General features: G+C 45.8%; 2 protein-coding genes across 4 annotated transcripts; both read left to right on the top strand.

Annotated features, from left to right (window-relative positions):
- The first annotated feature begins 1,354 nt into the window (after window positions 1–1,354).
- Window positions 1,355–12,981, top strand: LOC139055545 (glutathione S-transferase Mu 1-like). Of its 3 annotated transcripts, none has more exons than XM_070533053.1 (3): window positions 1,355–1,440; window positions 4,535–4,803; window positions 10,907–12,981. In XM_070533053.1, the coding sequence occupies exons 2-3, from the start codon at window positions 4,538–4,540 to the stop codon at window positions 11,310–11,312; spliced, it is 672 nt and encodes a 223-aa protein (XP_070389154.1). In that variant the 5' UTR covers window positions 1,355–1,440; window positions 4,535–4,537; the 3' UTR covers window positions 11,313–12,981. The 3 variants fall into 3 exon arrangements, with proteins under 3 accessions (XP_070389154.1, XP_070389153.1, XP_070389155.1); XM_070533052.1 differs by lacking the exon at window positions 1,355–1,440 and adding an exon at window positions 4,073–4,231; XM_070533054.1 differs by lacking the exon at window positions 1,355–1,440 and adding an exon at window positions 4,278–4,375.
- An 867-nt stretch (window positions 12,982–13,848) lies between these two features.
- On the top strand, window positions 13,849–21,817 carry LOC135912526 (glutathione S-transferase-like). The gene is made up of 3 exons (XM_065444981.1): window positions 13,849–14,039; window positions 18,623–18,897; window positions 21,354–21,817. The coding sequence occupies exons 2-3, from the start codon at window positions 18,632–18,634 to the stop codon at window positions 21,748–21,750; spliced, it is 663 nt and encodes a 220-aa protein (XP_065301053.1). The 5' UTR covers window positions 13,849–14,039; window positions 18,623–18,631; the 3' UTR covers window positions 21,751–21,817.
- The last annotated feature ends 2,212 nt before the right edge of the window (window positions 21,818–24,029 follow it).

Genomic DNA, 24,029 nt, shown 5'->3' with positions numbered 1-24,029 from the left:
ATCCTCTGTAGAATCAGGGCAACACTTGATTTCAGTCAACTGAGAGAACAGGCTAGTTTCAGAAAGAGACATTCTGCAATGGATCACATCGATGTCATCGATAAGGTAATTGAGAAATCTGTGGTGTACAATCAACATATATATATATATATATATATATATATATATATATATATATATATATATATATATATATATATATATATATATATGGTTTCCATAGATTATGAAGACATGATTCCGTAGAGATACCAGCAGTCACGAAGGCATTGCGTAATTAAAGAGCAGGGGAGGCATACGTGAATATCTTGGGAAATAAATACAAAGATTCCAAAGCTACCTTGCTTCTCCACATGAAAAGTAGAAAATTACCTGTCAAGAAAGGGGCAGGCAAGCAAACACAATCTCTCCAAGGCTATTCAATGCATGCTTAGAAGTATAATATTCAAGATATCAGACTCGGAAGGCTTAAAGGGACACTAAAGTGAAAAGTGATTTCTTCTGCATCAGTAAATCACCGTTCTACAACACCAAAAACACCACTCTTACAACGATAAGATGTTTGGTAAGCCAGAAAAAGCGCAAGAACGAAATGCGGGTGGCGACGCCTACTTGAGTTCCCGCACCTGGGGGCTGTGACGTCTTGGATTTTGATGGCATCTTCTAGGGCCTACTAATTATATATAGCGGTACAGATTGACTACATTGTGTTCTAAAGGAACCGAATATTAAACATGCCAAGTTTCGGGAACCTTTATTCAGCCAACGCGGCCCAAATGCGAAAACAAACTTTGGAATCCCTGACGTAACGCTGACGTACCAGCGCTGGCGTTTAGGCGCGAAATTCAAATACTGATACTTGGACCTTCATTTTCTCATCTAATATTCAAACTATTTTCTTGAAATGACTGCCTGCAGGTTTCTCAAACAATGCTTTATTAGTCTAAACTGATTTATTGTTTCCCTTTAGTGTCCCTTTAAGAGTGAGGATCAGCGGGGAATGGATGATGATGATGATGATGATGATGGTGGTGGTGGTGGTGGTGGTGACTGGGGAAGAGGAGTATTTGTCTCCTACGCCGAGGAGGATTTGTCTTCTACGCCGTCCTTGCCAGGTGAGGCTGGCAGGCGAGGATTCTCGACATGCAACGAAAGACGAGTACTATCAGGCAAAGACTAGTTGGAGGAGACGGCGATAAAAAGATGCTGCCGTAGTTGTCCGCCATAGTTCGTGTAGATAGCACGCAACATTGCCTGGCATGAAATTACTGAGCTAAACACTTTCCGAAAGTGTTATCTGCTTGGAGTCATTCGTGAATTCGGAAAGGCTGTCTGGAAAGGGCAGCGCAGCGCATATAAACGGCGTTCTTGGCATATGCGTGAACGTGGGGTACAGTGATCTCACGATCGTCACGGGATTCTGCGTTATCACCTACCAAAGTAAGTAAGTTAACATTTTAAAGTTAGTTAGACGTGCTGATTTTACTTCAGCCCACTGGGGCAACTGCCCGCTTTTATCATGCTGAGTGGAACCATGCGTCTGGGGAGGCTTATAACTATAGTAGCACGCGCTAAGCTGGCAGATGGTGGAGTCTGAACACGGCATGGAAGTATAAAGATATGACAAAGCTATCTGTGACAGTCTTAATGTGTCAGAATTAGGAGTGTCAAAGTATATATAGTTTAGAGAGAAGGGGGGCCCACATATGAAAGATGTATATATATGTTCGGTTGCTAACGTTCAGGCCGTGGCACGGTCTTCGTCAGAGTAAACCTAGATACAAGCGCGAAGCCGCGCTTTTATGGGCATCGACATGAGGATAATATCAAGCAGACAAGAGGGTGCAAATATGCTAGAGAACATAACGATAGAGTGAAAGATGTAAATCTAAGCATGATGCCGGAGCATTGAGTACACGCATGAAAAAGCAGTTACAAGTCTTGAGGCTAACAACTGCATTGGCCACACATTTCGCGATGCCTGCAAATGAAGTAACAGTAATATCAGAAGTAACAGTAACAACTGAGCGAGGCGGTTGTTCTCGCGGCTGTACCGAAGGCCCTGTCTCTTGTTTCCTGTCTGACAAAGTGGTAAACAGTGTATCTCTGGAATTAAGAAATGTACTAGTATAACAAGAGGTACAGACCCACCGAGTTACGTAGCGAATGCGATTGCTGCAGCCTTGCGGAACGGTGATGCATGTATACAGATGTTGGCACAGTGTTGTGTCGGCGCTTCGCGCTTTTTGTGTGCGCGCCATGCGAAGAGTAGTTGATTTCAAACCTCAAAAGCCAGAACGGAACTAAACAAGCAGTTTCCTTCATCTTAACAGCCTACCTTTAAGTCCAGGTCTGTTGCTGGCAGGTGCACGAACTCGACGTTCCCCTAACATTCGCTGAACAGGATCAACATCGGCTCAAACTTCATGTGCACGGCTTGAGGGAGCTGAAGTTTGTGCATTTCAGCTTTGAAAGCACATTTCATTTTGAGAGCGATTACATGTATAAACGAAGACGCTGCGGTTATTGCGTCATCGGTTTGGCGGCCAAAAGCGAGGGGATCGGGCGAACGATGGTCGGCACGCTGATTTTGTCGGTGCCGTCGACACGAAAGTTCGCCGCACTACAACGCGCTCTCGTCGGTTGCGTCGTTGTCGGCTTGATATGACATATGGCCTCAGTGACACAATTTGCCGAATAGTCGGCCAATCCTTGGCGTCGGGGTCTTGTCGGTCTCTAGCGACCCAATGTTAACGATCACGTGAAGTCAGACACGCGTTGCCACCAGCAGAAAGAGAGGGTCGACACTGCAAGAAGTCTTCGTCAGCAACGTGATGTTTTTGAATTGTCGCCCCAGCGTAACCTACAGGACTTTTCGAAAAATTCGCTATCCATCAGTGAAACGCGGCTAGTATCATGGAGTTGCAGTCGCACGCTACGCACATTTCCGGCACGGTAAAGTTACAACGCGGCACGCGACACGATTGTTTCCAGCAGTGCGCGTCCATGCGCTTTTTTTTTTTTCTGGGGTCTTGCGAAGTCGGACGGGATTCGTAGGATCGCTATGCGTGTCTTTTCTACGCACTACCTAGTTATCTTTTTCCCTCTCGTCCCAAACTTAAAGCGAAGCTTTCTTTTGCCTCTTCCGCCCACTTTTCCGAGTGACGGCTGCTGTTGTATTGACGAGGAGACAATAACTTGAGTCACTGCGTGTGTGCCGCTAAGTATGCACCTATTCTTGGCCAAACGCCCGGAATGCTTACGTAGTAAAGACACGCCTTAAAATAAATTAGATGTGTGCCGTACTTTTTTTTGTACATACACCTCTCAACATTCTGCCCTCGACAGGCAACATACAGCGCATTCGTTTTGTGACACGGATGGCTAACAGCTCTACAGCCGACGAGACCGTGCGCGTGTCATCTATTATAGTTGATACTTCGCTAACTCAAGCAAGCTTCGAGGTATTTAAATTCCGACAATGCGTTGGGTCTTCATGTTTTCTCATCTTCCTTGCCATATGAAGTGTTATAACAAAGCGGACAAAACAAGCGATGCACTAGGACACAAAGAAGTAGGAATATGGCATGCTTTTTCCGTGAAGCCGTTTATGCGGACCCTGTGCTGTCGTTGTTAGACTCCGCTATAAAGGCACCAGGTGACCTAGCGGGAGAGGAAAAGAAGAGCTCAACAGGGGGAATGGGGTTGGAGTGACCCTTTCCCCCTGTGAGAATGTTATCTTAGACGCGAACCTTATACGGTTGTCGAAAGGTGCGTTTTCGGTGATCGAGCCAGATGGACATCGGATTTATCGACGATTGATTCCACCTTGTCGTGAAAGAATCAAATGTTATGCTGGCGGTTTGCGGCCAACGAACAGTGCCCAGCGATTGACACGCGATACCAGCGCGTGGCAGCCACGTCAATCGTTAAACCAATCCAACCAATCGTCAAAGCGACTGCAGCGCCCGTATCTCCAGTGGTGGGCCTTGTGCCCAATGTACAGAGCTTAGGACTAGTGGTTCCACACATTCCGTTCGAGCTACAACTAAGGGAAGGCCACGAGTTCCTCCTGAAGAAGCTGCCTACCGCGAGAGTCAGCGAGAGTTGGCTCGTGAACGGGCTCCTCGATATAGGGACTACCCCGAGCTGCGAGCCAGAGATGCCGAGTTTAAACGGCAATGCTCCTAAAGCATGCTATCCACGCGAAGCATGCAAAAGCGAAAATGAGGTGAAAAAATGGTGAAACGAAAGATTTCCAGCATAGACTGCGTGCGAAGTTTGATTTGCATGGTGTAACACTCGGTGTAACTAGCACAGCATCGCTGTTCGACCATCTTCACGGACTGAAAGGGGCGGTGATTTTATTCGTTGGGTATGGTGTTCACCGCTCGTTTCTTCCGATTTATTTGTGTACCAATGAACCGGTTGTCTGCCTTTTGTTACTGACACATGTCTTGACTTCCCTACGCATTCTTTTATCTATCTGTTCATTTGTGTCGCGATGCGTGGCACTGCTGTTTTCCTGCGCCAGGCGATGGTTCCCGTACTCGGCTACTGGAACGTCAGGTCCCTGGGACAACCTATCCGCAACCTGCTCATCTACAGGGGAGTCGAGTTCCAGGACAAACAGTACGAATTCGGGCCCCCGCCCGACTACAGCCAGGCCGCCTGGCTGAAGGAAAAGTACACGCTGAGCCTCACGTTCCCCAACCTTCCGTACTACATCGACGACGACGTCAGGCTGACCCAGAGCTTGGCCATCCTCCGCTACCTGGGAAGAAAGCATGGCCTGGCCGCCAGGTACGTGAACGGTATATGCGATCGTGTTGAAAATAGAACTGGATAACAATATAAACTCTGCGTGGATTGCTACAATATCGCTCTTAAATAGAAAAGTGTATTTCTTTTTTTTTGGGGGGGGGGCCTAATATAGCACCAAATATCTTATTTTTTTTTTCATTTGTTATACATCAAAAGAAAATAACAGGACTTCACTTACGAAGCGCTACTTCTCTTTCGCATTCAGCTTTCTGGAAAAAAAAAAACATCTAAGCAATTAACCCGAGTTCGAAGTACAGTTAGATCAGTGGTTTTGGTGAGCTTCTTTAAGAGTGACTCTGCACAATGAGTTGTTCTATGCAAAACGCTATATATAATATATAGTAGATTAGAAGTGTATTCTAAACCAGGTGAAATAATTATGAACTAAATATTTACACGTTTAAAAACAACAAAAATGCTATTATTTTATTAACGTTATGGCCGATGGCCCAGCCTTTATCGGAGAGACAGAAGTGTGGAGCGGCCATACATAGGCATGGGAAAACAGGAGTGAAAAACGGCACAGCTAGAATAAAAACAATAACAAATAACAAAAGCGGTCAAGTAATCCATTCAATACAAAGCAAAGTATGACAAGCAATTCACAAGTATATAAATGTAAAAAAAAATCAGCTGTCCCACCGTGGTTTCTTAGTGGCTATGGTGCTGAGCTACTGAGAACGAGTTCGCGGGATATATCGAATCCCGGCCACGGCGGCCGTATTTTGATGGAGGCGCAGTGCAAAAACACCCGTGTACTTAGATTTAAGTTGTGGGGTTCCCCTCCGGTACTCTTGGGACAAAGGAACGACAACACAGTAGTGCAAACAGTCATAAGGGCATTTATTGCACCTCTAATAGATCAATGCCTGCTACCCGAGTTGCTATCCACAAAACATGCCGATGGGCGCGCGACAAATCTAGAAGTCCGACTCACCGCGACCGCATAGCGAGCGAATATGTTCGCCCCATGCTGGAATCCAACGCCTGGTCGTTCGCGCGTACTGTCACGCGAACGGAGGCGCATTCCAAGGCGGCCACGCGAGACGGTCTCGCAGACGCATGGGTCGCTGCACGCGTGGCACGGCACGTCCGTGCTGCTTGCTGCCTCGAACCCAAGAGAGAGCGCCTTGTCTTCCCCGCACCCAAGTAACCCCGCAGCGGCGCGACACTCGCGCCATCTCTCGCACTGCGCTTCAACCACTCCGACCGCCGAGGGCGCCAGGCCACGCGGCGGGCGAAGCCGCCCTGCAGGAGACAAGCTATGCGGGAAAACTAGATCTCAGGGGAGGCGTGAGAGTCATGCATCCCCACAAAGTCCACGTTAAAGAATCGCTGGTGGTACAGTTTATTCCGGAGTCCTCCACTACGGCATGCCTCATATTCAAACCATTGTTTTCGTACGCAAAGCCCTATAGTCTCTAAAACTTCAGCTCTGCGGGCAAAATGCACTGCGGTGAACAAACAATGAATGAATAGAATTTATTGATAGGAAAGACAGGGAGGTCGACCTGAGCTAGTGCGCTCTAGTCTGCTGCTCTGTACTGGGGGAGATGGAAGGGGAGTGAAAGTATCGGGATGGATGATGATGATAAGAGAAGTGGTGAGTGCTTATGTACATGAGACAGTTGCCTCGCTAGAGCCGCTCGTCGAGCTTGGTGTCCTGCAGGAACTTAAACAATACTTTTATTGCACGCATTGAAATTGCAGTGTCAGGCCATGGGCTGAGGATAGCTTCCTCCGACAGTAGTTGTCTGCCAACGCTGGCTAGGAAACTGTCTAACGTCCTTCGCTCCAGCATATATGGGGCAGAGGTGTGAAACGGTAATACATAGGCATGGGATATACGAGGACAATGGCATGACCAAAATGGGATGACAACATGTCAATGACGAAGACGAAACGAACGATGGAACAACAACGACGGTATAACGAAAACTAGATGACAACGACTCAGTGACAATGATGGCATGGCGATGACGACACTGGGATCACTACGACAAAATGACGACGATGGCATAATCACGACGACATGACGACGATTGTGTTACAACGGTGACATGACGAAGAAGCAATGGTGACGACAGAATAAAGACGACGTGACGTCAACGGCATGACAACAATGTGATCGATGACGACGATGGTCTGACAAAGTACGACTATGCTATAGCGACAATTGGATGACAAATTTGAAACAATGACCACATCATGACGACGACATCATAATAAAATTAGGACAGTGGAATGACAACGAAGGCGTGACGGTGACGACAAAATGGCAACGGGATGATGAAGCTGGAATTAAGACGACAGAATGACAACGATGACGACCACGATGACATGAAGGCGACAGTATGACTACGAATGCATGACGACTACGGCGGAATGACCACGACAACATGATTACGAGGGCATGATGACGACGCTATGACGAGGACTGCACGATTACGACCGGGTGACGATGACTCCATGACGACGGAGACGACCAAGACCGAATGATAACGAAACAATGATGACGACGACGGAATGATGACAGCGGCGTGATGACTACGGCAGAGTGAATACGGCGTAACAATGACGGCTGTGTGACCCCGAAGGAGGGCTCATAACTGAATGAAGGCGAAAAAATGACGATTACAGAATGACGACGTCGGCGTAATTTGTGTTAGAGCTCACGTCCGTACGTTACCGTGCGTCACCTACCGCCGCCTAGGGGGCCGACTCGTTTTTCGCTATATCCGGCGCTTGCTCGCACTATGTCCGGTACCGGTGAAACGTGCATGATAACAGCCAGTAGCCGAAAAGTGAGAGGAAGCAGCAAAGAAAGCTTTGCTTTAATATAGAACTAATTTTTGATTCCCAGGTTTAATGTAGGCTTGATCGTGATTCAGCCGATGCCGATTTCAGAATCAGAATCAGAATCAGTTTTTATTTTCCTCAAGGAAAGGAAAAATGGACCCCAGACAAAAAGCTGCTCATGGAGCAGCTTTCTTGCAGGTCACATCTCACGTCTAGCCCTATCTCTTTATAGATTCCATGAGCTATTAAGCGAAATAACTCCATTATACAGCGGCGTCATGCGAGTTCCTTCGCCTGTCACCGACGACACGCATAGCAGTTGCACTAGGCTACCTACTATGCCAACAGGGAGGTCGCTCAGTGTGTGTTCCACCATAGGCCGCCACAGCAAAAGAGCGAGAATGATGCAGACAGGGTAAAAAACTTTATTTTTACAGCAAAGCTGTTTACGTGGACCCTGTGCCTTCGTTGTCGGACTCCGCTAAAGAGGGGCCACATTACCTAGCGGGAGAGGAAAAGATGAGGTCATAAAGGCGAAACGGGTTGGAGTGACCCCTTTCCTCCATGTGAGAATGCTATCTTATACATGAATCTTATATGGTTGTCGAACGGTGCATTTTCGGCGATCGAGCCAGATCGGCATCGGATGTATCGACGATTCGTCCCACCCTGCCGCGGAAGAAACACATGTTATGCTGGCGGTTTGCGGCCAACGAAAGGTCATTTAGCTGAAGATTCGAATGCAAGTCGGTTGTAAATATGAGACCTGCATATTTACATTGTTTAACTCGAGAAAGTTCATGACCGTTGATACAGGATGAGAAATTTAGAATAAAAAAAAATTATGGGGTTTTACGTGCCAAAACCACTTTCTGATTATGAGGCACGCCGTAGTGGAGGACTCCGGAAATTTCGACCACCTGGGGTTCTTTAACGTGCACCTAAATCTAAGTACACGGGTGTTTTCGCATTTCGCCCCCATCGAAATGCGGCCGCCGTAGCCGGGATTCGATCCCACGACCTCGTGCTCAGCAGCCTAACACCATAGCCACTGAGCAACCGCGGCGGGTAGAAATTTAGAATATTCTGTTTTCTAGAGATGCACATTAAAGCCGATTTAGTTTGGTTAAGCCGCATTTGCCAAGGATCGCAACAGCTCTTAATTTTCCGTAAGTTAAGATTAACTTCGGCCTCATCGCTTAGTAACATCAAGAATAACAGCGTATCATACATACACATAGAGATAACAGCAGAAAAAAAAAATAAGGATAATCGACTCACAAGCTATTCTTATGGTGCTTCTAATGCGTGATGAAAAAGAGCCAAAAAGGACACCACACTATGTATCTCAAAGCCAGAGGGCAGCGAGCTGTGTAGAGATCGTCGCACTTGTCGGGGTTTCATGGTATGCAAGTTAAACTCGCACTGTGTTCACCTATTTTTTTTTTTCAGTGTGCATAACAGAGCAGCAGTCTGATTCAGTGTATGCGTGTGCGCGCACGCGTGTTCACACACAAGCGAAATAAACAGCTCTGTTGATGCGCAATGGAGGAATAGGCGAAAACGGTTCGTGTGTATTATTTATGTATGGTTATATAGCTTATAAGGACTGAAACACAGATACGATGTCGATACCACGCCTAGCTAAAGATAAATTGGTTGCTATAGCAATATTTACGCCCTTTGGGCCGCGCATTGTCCTCGAACAATGATCATATGCGTCATGTATTGCTTCCGTTTCCCTTCATTAACCCCCTGCGCTCAGTGCTTCCCTGTCAAGAACACTGCATCACGCACATACCGTCAGTGGTCTGGAGGTACCGGATGCGCAGAGGTGTGCACACGTGACTTGCGTACGTGTGGGGTGGGAGGTCTGCGCCGACGAAGTGCAGGTGTCTTCAATGCACCCACGTCTCACTCTGACAAGGTTCATTTCGTTAAAACGGGGACAGGTGATTTATTTGCGGAAATGCAGAGAGCTAAGAGCCAGTTTACTCTAACCTGCTGCTCTGCACTTGATGAGGAGGGCCGCGAAGTGAATCGGATGATAAAGTAATCGGATGATAAAGAGAAGGAAATTTACGCGTAGATGCCCCCACCCGCTTTGCGATGCCCTGAAAGACGCGTGTCCTGTCGAGTGTCTCGTACAAAGGCTAGCGCTACCATTATAATAATGGTTCTACAGTTCGCGTCAGGCGAAGGACTCAAAACAAAACCTTCTCGTAGATGTCGGCTCATGGCGTGTTCAGCCGGACTAATACAGCTGCACCTTCTGCCACCTTGGCAAAAACGGAGGAGGGGCGAAAATCATGTGGCAAACATTTCAGCCACCCTATACAGGCAGCGTTCACGATTCGGACCAATGTCGCTGCGGCCCCCGACTCGATTCACCAAGGTGAATCGAGTGTCACATATATGTTTGCTTGCATTTTAGTTTTGAGCCATACGTAATTTTATTTCTATTCCTGTGGCATCAGCACAGCTGGGTCCACGTAAAGTTTCGTATCATGCAAATAAAGAGGATTTTCGTGTTGTCAAGAAAACGGGATAAGAACTTTAATAGAGGTATCGTTCCTTCAAGGCGTTCTTGTTGCAGCGTCTGCTTGTTCACTCTTGACGAAGCCAAGGGGTACACGTGCCCATGAAAAAGTTATATTGGGGTCATTTGCTTGCGCAAGGCCAAGAGGCTCTAATTTCTAGAGCTAAAACATAACACGGACTTCGTCTAATGACGTAAATGCTGTCTTTCCAGATAAACGAAGAGAAAGTGTAAACATTCTGAGCTATAGATTTATAAGATATGCTTCTATTCTGATTGAACTCCTTTCTTTCCATGAGCGGACAAGGGCAAAGGCCAGAGCCAATGGAAGGCCGAGATAGTGTACGATCTCCATCTGAACTATTTTATTAGCTTCCATAAGCTACAAATGTCGCGAGGAGAAAGAGACGCTGCTTACCAGGATAAGCCCGCCTGTTTGGACACCAACACCATCAGCCCGAAAAAACGCTCCAGCATGTGAACTGGTCTTTGTGAACAGTGTCACAAATACCCTTTGCGTGTGGATTTCAGGTAGGTTCACGCATATCCGCCTGCATGCATAGTTATTTTGTAACTGCGCTCACTGCTTCTGTATACGGCACCAGACAAGCCTCGGAAGCGGTGTGACGCTTTTCCCGACAATTCTGTCGTGTGTCTAAGCCCACAACTTTAGAATGAGCGTCCTTATTGGAAAGCCGTAGTCACAGTGTCATCGATATTTGTCTCTTTCTTACAACCAACCAGGAATGAGCTGGAGAACGCAGAACTGGACGTGATCGAGCAGCAGGCGCGGGACCTGTGCCTCAAGTTGATCAATGCGGCCACCCCGAAACCGGAGGACGAGTACGGTCTCTACTCCTACTCCAAGATGCTGGGCGAGGTTCTGAAACCCTGGGACGACTTCCTAGCCTCCAGGAAGTGGACGATGGGGGACAGGTTGACGTACGTGGACTTCCTGCTCTACGAAGGGCTCGACTGGCACCGACAGTTCAAACCATGCGCTATGAAAGGGTACATGAACATCCTTGAGTATCTGAAGAGGTTCGAGCAGCTGCCCAATATCGAGGACTACTTCACTTCGGATCGCTACAAGAAATGGCCAATCCTTGGCTTCCGAAGGACGTGGGGCTTCAAGAAGACTTCCATGTGACACGCGTAGGCTGTTGTAGCTCTCTGCTTCCAAAATAAATCGTTCCAGTATATTCTGCGTAAATGAAGGCAGTTTGGCACCACTTCAAAACGAAGAAGTCATATTCTAGAGTGATCACTTCGGAAGACGTCGCTTTTCGGGACGCTTGATTGACTATTACCATCCCCGATAATTCTCACTGGAGTGCACCAGGGCCGCACCAGTGTGTCCGTTTGTCCTCCATAAAACGCACCGGTTCATACCTACCATCCTCAAAAAACAGAGCAGTTCATGCAGTTCATGCCCGGGGGTGACTGCGCACTGATGTTCCAGTCTGGAATGCAGCGAAGTGTATGCGTACTGGTGATGCAAGCCAGAAGTTAGGCCGAAAGGTAAAGCCTAAGCACTCGGGCAAGGCACTTGTGTAGTCGGGATTTGTTTGGCGAAATATCTGTCAAAGGCGGAAGCCGGCGGGTTGTCGCAGAATTCCACAAGAGCCACCGGCACACCGATGCTCCAGCCAAAGGACAGGAAGCCAAAAAACTACAAGAGCGGCAAGTTGCGTAAGCCCTTCATTCCGTACATGCTTCCATGCCCACTGACTAATTAGATGACTAATGAATGAAACCGTAACTAATCTGATTTCAGAACCAGCAACTGAAGAAGGAGATAAAGCGTCAAGGCAACGAGTACGCAAGCTCTCCCAAGTAACAAAGGGCTTAATAAAAAAACGACCAGGCATGAAAGTGTCTAACTCAAGAAATCAGATAGAATACTCTGAACTGTCGAAGCTGATAAACAAGAAGGAAGCTGATGTTCTAAATTATAACGCCAGAAAGAATGAGGAAGCAGTAAAAAAATCGACGCTGTATGAAATCAGTGAAACGAAATCTTGGCATTGGAAAAAGAAAGATGTGTGCAGTGAAAGATAATCAGGCTAAGTTTATGGGAATTTCGATGACATAGTCAAGGCAGCAGAGGACTTCTATACTAACCTTATAGTACCCAGAGCAGCCACGCAACCTTGATTGAAGAAGTGACGAAGCGGATTGAGAAGCTCCATGTGTAACTAGCGTTGAGGGGAGAAAAGCTTTGCAAGACAGGCTCCGTGAAAAAGTGGCAGTAGAAGATGGAATAAAAGTCGATTCTATAAAAGATGGAGAAGATATGCTTGAAAAGATTGCGGTCCTTTATACCCAATGCCTCACGACCTCAAGTGTACCAGAGAGCTGGAAGAATGCCAGCATTGTACTAATCCACAAGAAGGGAGACGTTAAAGAATTGAAGAATTATTGGCCCGTAAGCTTGCTTTCAGTATGGTATGGTATGGTATGGTATGATGAACTTTATTTAATGTCCTGAAGATCAACCCTCAGGTTGACGCAGGCGGCTCCCACGTCGGGACAGTAAGGTTTAACCTTACCGCCGTATCATGGGCCTTCTGGACGGCCTGTACTTGATCGAAAAGACCTCCACTGTGTAGGACTCGCTGCCACCAGTCTCTTTCCTTGTCACAGTCTGTGAAAGTCACAGGCCACTGCCAAAGCATGTGATCCAGAGTAATGATGCCATTACACTTCTCGCAATTGATTGGTATCTCTCTTTCAGGATATATCTTGTTAATAAAGTTTGGACTTGGATAAGTTCTTGTTTGCAACAATCTCAGAGTCACCGCTTGAGCTCTATTGAGCTTAGCGTGTGGCACTGGGAATTCCCTTCTGTTCATGTAATAATGCCTCGTGATTTCATTATATGTTACCAATATTGTATGATATATTCACCAGAATAATTTTCTGTTGAATCAGAGCCGCACTTGACTTCAACTAATCAAGAAAACAGGCTGGATTTAGGAAGGAATATTGTACAATGATTCACATCCATGTCATCAATTAGGTAATTGAAAAATCTGCGGAGTACAATCAACCTCTCTGTATGTGGCTTTCATAGTCATAATGGCAAAGCCTTTAGCCGCAGTTCAAACAAAACAGGGACGTGACATAGACACAGGACAGCGCTTTTTTGTCTTTCTTGTCTGTCTCCCTTTTTTAATTGCGCTAAAGGATTTGCCATTATGAGTAAACCGCACCAAGTAGCCCAAGAATAAGCCTTGTTGGGTTTTCATAGATTATGAAAAGGCCTTTGATTCAGTAGAGATACCAGCATTCACAGAGGCACTGCATAAACAAGGTGTAAAGGAGGTGTACATGAATATCTTGGGAAGTATGTACAAGGAGTCCGCGCCTACCTTGCTTCTGTACAAGAAAAAGAAGAAAATTACTTATCGAGAAAGAGGTCAAACAAGGAAACAGAAACTCTCCAATGCCATTCACTGCATGCTTAGAAGTATTCAAGCTGTTAGACTGGGGAGGCTTAAGAGTGAGGATCAGCGGGGAATGTTTGATGGCCATGATAATGCTAGCGGAGAGGAGGATTTGTCTCTCACGCCATCCTTGACAGGCGAGGACAGGCGAGTACTGTCGGGCAAGGACTTTCGTTCAAGGATACGACGATAAAAGGAGACTGCCGTCGCTGTCCGCCTTTCTTCGTGCAGATAGCACGCGCCGTTGTTTGGCATGGTTGCCTAACTGTTTTCGTGGAGTGCTATCTGCTTGGCGCCATTCGTGAATTCAGAAAGGTTGTCTGTAAAGCGCTGCGCAGCACATATAAGCGGCGTTCTCGGCATGCGCATAAACGTGCGGAACAGCGACTTGACGATCACCAGTGGATTATGCGTCATCACTTGCCAACGTAAGTCTATAGGTTAACATGCTACAATTAATTCAACGTGCCGATTTTGTTATGACCAACTGTGCCAACTGCCAGCTTTTAACTCGCTGAGTGGTACAACATGACCGGCGACGCTTAGCCATAGTAGCAAGCGCTAAGCTGGCAGATATGATCGAGACTGAAGACGGTAGGGAAGTTTAACGGTATGTCAAAGCTATCCGCAATAGTATTAATGTGTTAGCATTATAAGTGTTAAAGTATATATATGAGTGTGTGCGTGTTGTTGAAGAACAAGAAGCACACACACGAAAAATGTATGTTTAGTCGCTGACGCCTCGGCCGTGGCATGGCCTTCGTTAGAGTAAACCTAGATACAAGCGCGCAGCCGCTTTTATGGGAATCCACCTGTGGGCAGTATCAAGGATACAAGAGGGTGCAAATGCTAGAGACGGTAATGATAGAGTGAAATATGAAGATCTAAGCGCGATGCAGGAGCACTGAGTACACGCACGAAAAAAGCAGTTACAAGACACTCGGCAAACCACTGCACTTGCCACACATTGCGCGACGCCTGCAAGTGAAGTAACGTTAGCGAGATGGCAAATGCATAGCAAGAATTTGTCAGACTAAGTACGATACATTTATGTCGTCAAATGAATGACCCGGCAGACGGATATGTTTAGACGATATAAAAGCAACGATATTACAATCAGCAGAACTGTATATTAACATAGTTGGTGTATGCTAAAGGACACACTTTTGCCTAAAATCATGACGCCCACAAAAGGAAGAACATAGACGTACGCATAAGCATTTAATGCTGCGCGTGCCGTCGGCTATGTTTCTTCCTTTTGTCTGTCTTAATCTGCGGAAAAATCGTGTGCTTCAATATTCAAATCAGATGTGGAATCACATCATGACCGAGAAGTACGGGAATACTTTCTAGTTCATAAATTTAGCTCTACTATCTGGTATTAACAAGGCCGTTGAAAAAGTCGTGTCTTTCTGTGTTTGTGTCCCTCATGAAATTCTTTGTCTTACTGCAACATGCTCTCGTACGTAGTACTGTGATACATACATACATATATATATATATATATATATATATATATATATATATATATATACCGCGACATCAGATACGTATACCAAATATTCTGTTCGTTAAAAGAGATAAGTGTGACAATCCAGCACCGCGCTTTGCTTTAGAGATGAAATTATGATGAGACAAGTCAAATACCTAATTATGTTTTTCTAATTTGAGATAAATGTTTCCTATATAGCTGCCTAGAGAGAAAGCATTCTTATTAAAAGATTGGAAATTATTAATCAGAATGCATTTTCCCCGTGCGTTTGCTCTGGAGCCGGTGCCTCTGCGAAACAACTTTGGCTCACCTGCAGTAGAATCATTCTGGAGAGTACTCATCTGCATCAGTCTCTGTCACTCAAAGATCCAATAATTGCTGGTATGAGTTATGTTCCAGTCGACACAAATATTTGACAATATTGAATAACGGATCACCGCGTCGAATATACTAGAATAGCGACGACTTTTTAGTCGTATTCTGAATTTTTCATACATAACTGTGCGCTGTAAAAGCTACTGCAGGCGTAGGAAGGCTGCACCAGTAAGGGAACTGGAGAATACTAAGGCAACAGGCACGCCTGAGGCTTTGTATACAGGTCCTCTGATGGCTGGCTTGAAGTAGCAAATAAGCAATAGCGACGGCTGAGCAGGAATATTCCACTGAGAATAAGATAGTGAAATGTAGAGCAATTGTAACAAATATATATATATATATATATATATATATATATATATATATATATATGCGCCGCTTCCTTCCCAGATTCGTGTCAGCTCTGCGTGTGCCAAGCTGCACCCGCAGCTGCACACGTAGTAGAGTGAGTGAGGGAGGGAGTGAGGGAAGAAACTCGATTGCAGGTCCGGCGAGGACGCGAACTCGCGCACCCGGTTAGACCCACGTCGGGACCGGCAGGTCTAGCCCACTGGCCCGGTCGCGGGAATGCCGGACAGCCAGGATTTTCTTGTCTAGAGCGGGGCTACGCAGAAGCGAGTCCCACTCTTCCTTGGCGTGGTAGAGGTTTATTAGCAGGCAAAAAAGAACTGGCAGACGGCCGAGACGGTAATGGCCACTGTAGAACACTATAGACATAGGCTAAAACTTTAGCGTGTACATCAAATATTACGCGTTAACATATGATATTAAAGTATTTTTGCGTAGCGTCACAGCTCTATATACCGTAGTCAGTTGCTCCCAACAAGACACACGTGGTAAACTCCGCTAAAGCAAATTAGCGGAACGTTGTATCGGTACCGGTAGAACGAAAATGACGTACAGCGCGAAGGACAAGGAGTGCGAGAGACGACATACACTGTATTATTTATTAGCAGGCATTAATGTCGTCGTGTATGTGTATGTATGTGCAGAGCAGTTTATGTCGTCTCTCGCAGTCCTTGCCCTTCGCGCTGTACGTCATTTTCTATCATGAATTACCAACTAGCCCAAGCAAACACCCTACTACACTAAAGTGAGTCGCTGTCGCGACGCGCGGCCATGCATTGCTACTGTCACGGTGCAAGAAAAGAGGCTGCCGCCGACGTGTTTTAACGTGATTACTTCTGTTCGCTTTTCCAACACGAGACTCGCATCGTTCTAATAATTTCGTTGAATAACAACGACGGGACGTTGTGGCTTTACCGCAGGGTCACTTGTCGGCGTCTGAGCTGGCAATGTGGCATTCGGGCTGCCGTACACTGAATTCCGTTATATCGAGGCATAACCCAGAGAAGTAACTATAATACTTGAGGACCGTGACACAAAAGACAAGTGTCGACAATATTATCGCATGCTGCGTTTTGTGTTAGACGAAAGCAGACAACATTGCGTTCGTATTGTGCAATCTTGCCCCGTCTTTTCGCGCGGACCCCATGTGTTCTCGTAGACATGTATATATTCAACCGACTCACTTTACAACCCCTTCAACAGACTCACTTTACAGGCCCTCTGCAGAGGAGTAGCATCTACTCCAGTGACAGACTGAAGCTTCGTAGAGCAGAAGAACGGTTTTACTGGTTTTATACTGTCGACACTCACCCTCGCTTTCCGTTGCGCCTACGACGACCATGATCGTCAAGTTGTCAGGTAATCTACACAACGTCAGTATCACCCTCGGTATAGAGTGAAGGAAAACAAAGCTTTAAGGCAGCTCAACGAGTAGGCAAAGACACCCGATGTTCTACCTTTACTCCAGGCCACCGATGACGACAGAGCCTCAGGTGGTGCGATGAAGTTACGAGATTTTCTGGCGTAACTAGAAATAAGCTTGCGCAAGACGGTGTCGTTGGTGGTCCCTGGGAGAGGCCATCGCCCTCAAGTGAACAGAAAAACATGCTGCTGCTGCTGATGATGAAACCACTGGGATTATAACTTATGTCCATGAGGCAGCGTGCAGCACTAGCTTAGCCGTGCTGTGAATGCACAGCGCTATTACACAGCTTCTTTCTTGCGTGCGTTTTCTTTAAATTATTATTACGTGGCTGCACTGCCACTAACGTATATGGCGACGGGTGTTTTCATTACAGTTGCGCACAACAACCTGTATACTGAGTAGAGCTATGGCGCAGACTTGGCGCTTAATAATTTGTGGGGGAATTCGCGCGTCACAAGGATTGGTTGCGCCTGTGCATGTGCCCACTGAACTCCACAAGCGGCGATAACGCAGCGAACTGCCATTGTGAAACCGCCTGCCACTCACTTCGGCTCTCTCAGCCGAGTGCTATCCTGCTGGTGGTCGCGCTGCCCCATAGAGCTACGGCCTACAAAGCCGCAGTAAGCGTGCAATACATCCCAACCTTCTGTTCACGCGTCACTGCCTTCCCACGTCGTGACGTCATGACAAGTGCGCCTCTTGGGAAGCGAAACCAAAGCTAAATGATAACTGCTTCGTGCAATAACAATAATATTGTGAACAAGTAAGGCTCTAGGCGGGCTGTTAGTGTGCACAGCTGTTAGAGAAGCACAGCGCTGTCCGTGTGTGCTTCTCTGTCGTCCGTGTTGTTTATTGCGCTGGAAAAGCCACTTCAAAGATTAAATTCCCTTAATGAACCTTAGTCCACCTTAATCCCCTTTGATCTAATTTGTTCCTACCTTAATCTACCTTAATCCACCTTGATATAATTTGTACCGGCCTTAATCCACCTTAATACACTTTAATTCATATTGGTTCACTTCACCTTAATTCGCTTTACTACACCTTAGTTGGCCTTACTCTAATTTGTTCTAACTTTAATCCTGCATTGCTACAGCAGACGAAGAAGACAATGACAGAAAACAGTGATGACTTCTATAATGTTGATTATTTTTGTTACCCCTCGTTGCGGACAGCGCCGGCTTTTGTGTCTCATGGTACATATATAATGATTTCGCATTAATAACTAATTCAATAGTACGCGGGTCACTCGTTCTCCTCGCAATTCGAACTTATTCGGGACATCACTGCGGCGACGATGGAAGTGTGCCTGGGGGAGTCCGTATGAACGTTATCGCAATTAAGGAAATGTCGTTGAATTCCGGGCACAGGTGAACAGCATGGTCCCCGTGCTCGCCTACTGGGACGTGCGAGGCTTTGCCCAAGCCATCCGCAACCTTCTCGTCCACGAGGGAGTCAAGTTCGAGGACAAGCGCTACCAGCACGGGTCGCCTCCGGAGTGCGGCCGCGGTGAATGGCTCAAGGACAAGTTCGCGCTGGGACTCAAGTTTCCCAACTTGCCGTACTACATCGACGACGACGTGAAGATCACGCAGAGTGTGGCCATTCTGCGGCATCTCGGACGAAAGTACGACCTGAACGCCAGGTGAGCAGAGCGGCTCGTTGTCCAACGTCGTCACCAAACGCCTCGGTGATACACCTGGTTGTGGCGTCTGTGCCGCGTGAGCACGAGGTCGTGGGTTCGGTTCCCCGCTTGAACAGCTGTATTATGGTTCTTTAGGTTAACATGGAGATTATCGTGGCAAGAATCTTGGCCACGAGTATTGGCCAAGAGTATTGGCATTGTCGTGTTCAGCGAGAGCACTTCAGTGAGTGTCATTTTGACGGCTCGATGCTACACCACAAAACAAAGTGACATTCGGAATTGACTGTAGTAGCAATAGGGTGCTGCAAATAACAATTGGAATGATGATCAATATTTCCAAATGCTCATTTAATGTAGTTTCTTTTATAATTCTAAACACATCATAAATGGCGTCCACAGAAACACGGCTACACAATACCACCTCGTCAACTGGGCAATCTCTTTTCTCTATAGTGCTATGAGGGCGAAAAAGCCGAAAGCGCCGGCCGCTGATTGTAAGGTACAACATGGCGACATTTTCGGACTGGAGAAGAATTCTTCTTGCACCCTTTTTGCTACAATGTCATCTCTGCCACGATTATTATTAGTCAAATCGTAACAACCAGACAAACTATGACACCAAGGACAGCATAGGTGAAACTAGGTGCAGTTCTCAATTGAAGTAAAGAAACAGTAAATAAATGAAAATGAAAGTGGATAACTCATCAGCCATTCCACCCTGTGAAGGTAGACGACCAGCGAAGCTGTTTAGCACACGTCACAGAGGTGACACAGAATTTTGAACAAAGGTACGAACACATTTATTGTCCTGATCGGTGGCCATCGTGATTATAGGTAAGCATACACATTCTCGTATCACCTCTGTTATTAAATGCGTAGGCATTTCTTTGCCTACCCAACGAGAAATTTGTCCATCGCGTAAAACGATGCTCTCTTAAGCACGGGAAAAAAAATCCTCTACCTGAAAGTCTATTGGTCTTGAAAGTGGTACCGATTGATAACTAATCTGCTGTAAATATTACATCCAAGGGATGCGACCTATAAGCTTTTGCATAGAATGAAGCGATGTTGCATCAAATTCTGGAGCCGAGTTTTTGTCCATGCAGATTTGTTGACGGACACGAAACATACACAGAATCCTAGCCATAACCCTAGTAGTGCTTTCGCCCGCGTGATTGTAACGGCAAATACGATTTATCAGATTTCACAGAAAACTGTTATAGCTGTATCGCCTGACATTAAACAAATATTAAACGACATTAAGCGTGTTGCTATCGCAGGAAACACTGAAGCCAATAAACTGCCGACGTAATTACAACGTGATGTGCGTAGTTCTTCTGCTGCCGCAGTAACCTAATTAATGAGGACTGATGCTAAAATTAAAATTGAACAACCGTGCAAGCCTGTAACCCAAAATATTCAAATGAATGCCCCTTCTATCAAAAGATACATGTTTGTGATAACCGTTACATAGACTCGTTGATCCATCGTCTCATGTCAGAAGTGGAGTAAACAAGTACCTTTTGTATCGAGTTAGTAGTGTACGCCTTTTCACGCATGCGATAATTCACGGGAGAACTCGGAACACGTTTTCCTAATCTGTTTTAACTTTTAACAGCATATAGGCATGCTTTCATGTCAGCAGCGAGTCACCTTCATGATCGCTCTTTCTGTGTTGAAAATTTACTTAGGACATGGAGTAACGCCTCAACACCGCGATCTGCCCTAAGTGCCATCACGATCTTCTCTTAAGGAAAGTAATACTGTTTCTCTCTTTCTCTGTTTCACTAAGCTAGCTTGTTTTCTTTTGTGTGTGTGTTGTTGGATAGACTTTATTGGTTGGCGCACGTCTAGAATCGTAGAAAATGCAGAAAGTGCCGCTTTGTTCCTGTTTTCTTTTTCTATATTGACTGCTTAAGCACCTTGGCGAAAAGTGCTTTATTTACAAAATGTTTCCATACCACCTGATGTTATCACCCTTTGATCGTTCAACAATTGAGTGCTTGTAGAAAAGACGACGATGAAAAAGTTGCCACCACTTCCAGATTCATCCAAACAAATGAAGTAACCATCGAAAGCACAAAACTGTTCTTTTTTGTTTCTGGAGCTGAACGTAGCTGGAATAAAGCTTGAGAAAACATTAACCTTCCGTTTTCTTTTAGTTTTTTTCTGTTTTCGCTCACTCATACAATTAATGTTGTCGAGGCTATACACCCTTCGAGGGACCTTGACGGAGTGTAATGACTTCAGCCGAAACGGCTCACTTTAATTTCCCTCTGCAGCAACTTTCGCTCTAATCATCGTCCTCTGATAGCCTCTGAAAGGCATTGAGACCGAGCGGCTGGCAGCCGTGCACTGTGACACTAAATATGCCCCTCTGGCAGATGTATTGACGGTTTGATAGTGGGTGGCCTAACCTGGCATCATTTGCATTGTTTCCTCCATCAAATATGCAGGAACAGCCTCGAAGCCACGGAACTCGACGTTCTCGAGCAGCAAGCTCAGGACCTGTGCCTCATCCTCGCCTACGAGGCAGTTCCAATGCCTCGGTACAGAGAAGGGCTCAAGTCATACGCCGAGAACGTCAAGGACATGCTCGAGCCTTGGGCCAAGCACCTAGCCGGACTGAAGTGGGTGCTCGGAGATAGGCTCACCTACGTGGACTTCCTGCTGTACGAGGGGCTCGACTGGCACCGAGTGTTCAAACCGGACGCCGTGCAGCAATACCCGGAGATTGTCGAGTACCTCGAAAGATTTGAGCAGCTATCCAAGCTCAAAGAATACTTCGCATCGGACGAGTACAAGGAATGGCCCATTATGGGGCCACTCCGGTCGTGGGGTTACAACAGATGAACCCTGGTTTCAGAGTGAACCAGTTTAGTCCACAGTTGCTTTTTTATTTTTTACATGGGCCCACTATTCTGCACACGAAACATTTTCGTTCTTGGTACCCGTCGCGGTAGCTTAGCAGTATGGTGTTGCGCTGCTAAGCACGAGGTCGCGGGATCAATCCTGGCCGCGACGGCCGTATTTCGATGGGAGCGAAACGCAAAAAGCCCGTGTCCCGTGCATTGGGAGCACACTGGGGGCAATAAGGTTTACCTGCTGGTAAACATTACTCCGGTGTCCCCCACTACGCGGCGTACCTCATAGTCAAATCATGGTTTTTGCACACAAAAACCTCAGAATTCCTTTATTCATGGTGCCAGTATATATATATATATATATATATATATATATATATATATATATATAGACGGGAGAGCACGTGGCTATGGGTTGTGTACATAAGTGTATGTATGCCTTCGAATAAAGTTAGTTGTGAGTTCAGCGCTGTCCTGTGTGTTCCTGCCTTCTGTCATCGTCTTTTTGCGCTGCCCCTTCAAGATGTTCTTTGATACCCTCGCACGCTTTCTTTCGCACCACAGCATAGGGTGCACGGGCTGCTTATTCTTATTGTACCTGGACTTTATAGAGAACATCACGGCGACGAAGACGATGAAATTTCGTCTGGCATGTCCATATGATTGCTATCGCAATAAAATTCACCCAAGTATTCTCAGCAGCTATCTCAGTGAAAGAAAGAAAGAAACTCTAGACAAAGTAACCCTGTTTCTCGTAGATCGCGATCCGAAAACGGTGATTACAACGACTGCTTCACTATAAGCATGTAAATCACACCCTTCATCTTCAGACACTACTGTAGTCAATACATTTAAATCATTGCCACTGCAAACTTTAGCCTGGTTTGGTATGGTTTCCTGGCCATCGTGGTATATTCTTAAATGAAATGGCAGACATACTTTCGCGGATATCGCTTGATGGACCATTTATTTTTGTTATGCCTACTTCGGCTTGTGTCACTGCGGTTAGGTTTAGAAAATTTACTTTTTTTGCCTAGGTTCTACAAAACTGAAAATCAAAACGTCGAAATTTAACCACTTCTTTTTACGGGACAGTAAATGGCGTCCCACACGTAAATTGGAAATCTCCATAACAAGGTTACGGTGCCCCATCCCACCATTATATATTTACGTATGCAGGTCCGGTCTGGCACCGTTCCCTCTGTGTCCCACCTGCCAGGAACCCGAAAACAGTGACCACTTTCTACCAGCATGTGGTCGATTTAGAATTCAAAGGAATAAATTCAAAATTTCATTGCGAAAATTGGGTATTCTTTTAATTACTCAAAATATCCTCTCGTTCAGGGCTTCTTCATTGGGCTTTAGCCACAAGAACAACTCCGTGGCCATTCGTGACTATCTCTGCGACACAAGAAGGTTCCTATGTTAATTCTCGAAATGAATAATTGAATAGCTCATTAAATCGCTGATTGTGTGTTCGAAACTATTCTAATACCACACACAAAAATTTGCTGTTTATATATGATTACTAATATTTTATTTCTATATCTGCCAGGTGAATCTATTTCCTAATTATCATAAACTTTATACTTAACCCTGATTTACTTTCACGTTTACGTTTTTCTCTCTCCCCTTCCCTCGTGGTGGTGGTGGTGGTGGTAGACCACTTCTATGGCTCGACCCCACTGAAGGATGGTCAAGAATCGGGCGGCAGGAGGTACTTCAAAAAAATTCTTATTTGAAATTCCGCGATTAGTTCTCGCGCTTTCGCTACTCTCTCTCTCTCTCCATCTCTCTCTCTCTCGTTTTCTTATTCGTTGTTACCTCGTTGTACATTGCCGATTGGTGCGTGTTTTTTGTTTTCTTTTCTGTTGCGACGCTTGTGCGCTCGCGCCATATTACAGCAGGACTCCCTGTCGGTCCCTGCGTGGGAGACGCCCGATGCGCACTGACGCGCGTCCTGGAGGACCTTTAAGATAATTTATGCAATCCAAATCGTCATTGCCCTCTTCTTCACTCTGGCCCCACGACGCACCATGCTTGCGCACTTGGCATATCACAATAAGCCTAATTTTATTTATTTATTTATTTATTTATTTATTTATTTATTTATTTATTTATTTATTTACTTATTTATTTAGGAATACTGCAGGCCTTAGAAGGCCCAGACAGGAGGGGAAAGGTACATAAAAAAAAAACAAGAATACACAATAGATTGACGAAGGAGTAAAAAAAAAGCTCCGGAAGAAATGTAATAGAAAGTACAAT

The sequence above is a fragment of the Dermacentor albipictus genome, chromosome 2 (genome assembly GCF_038994185.2).
Source record: "Dermacentor albipictus isolate Rhodes 1998 colony chromosome 2, USDA_Dalb.pri_finalv2, whole genome shotgun sequence".
Lineage (NCBI taxonomy): Eukaryota > Metazoa > Arthropoda > Arachnida > Ixodida > Ixodidae > Dermacentor > Dermacentor albipictus.
The sequence above is the reverse complement of the archived record's forward strand: the minus strand, read 5'-3'. Positions and strand labels throughout refer to the sequence as shown.

Coding starts and splice junctions, on each gene's coding strand:
- LOC139055545 (XM_070533052.1), top strand. CDS start 4,163: ATGCCGAGTTTAAACGGCAATGCTCCTAAAGCATGCTATCCACGCGAA. Junction 4,232..4,534: donor CATGCAAAAGCGAAAATGAG/GTGAAAAAATGG, acceptor TTCCTGCGCCAG/GCGATGGTTCCCGTACTCGG. Junction 4,804..10,906: donor AAGCATGGCCTGGCCGCCAG/GTACGTGAACGG, acceptor ACAACCAACCAG/GAATGAGCTGGAGAACGCAG.
- LOC135912526 (XM_065444981.1), top strand. CDS start 18,632: ATGGTCCCCGTGCTCGCCTACTGGGACGTGCGAGGCTTTGCCCAAGCC. Junction 18,898..21,353: donor AAGTACGACCTGAACGCCAG/GTGAGCAGAGCG, acceptor TCAAATATGCAG/GAACAGCCTCGAAGCCACGG.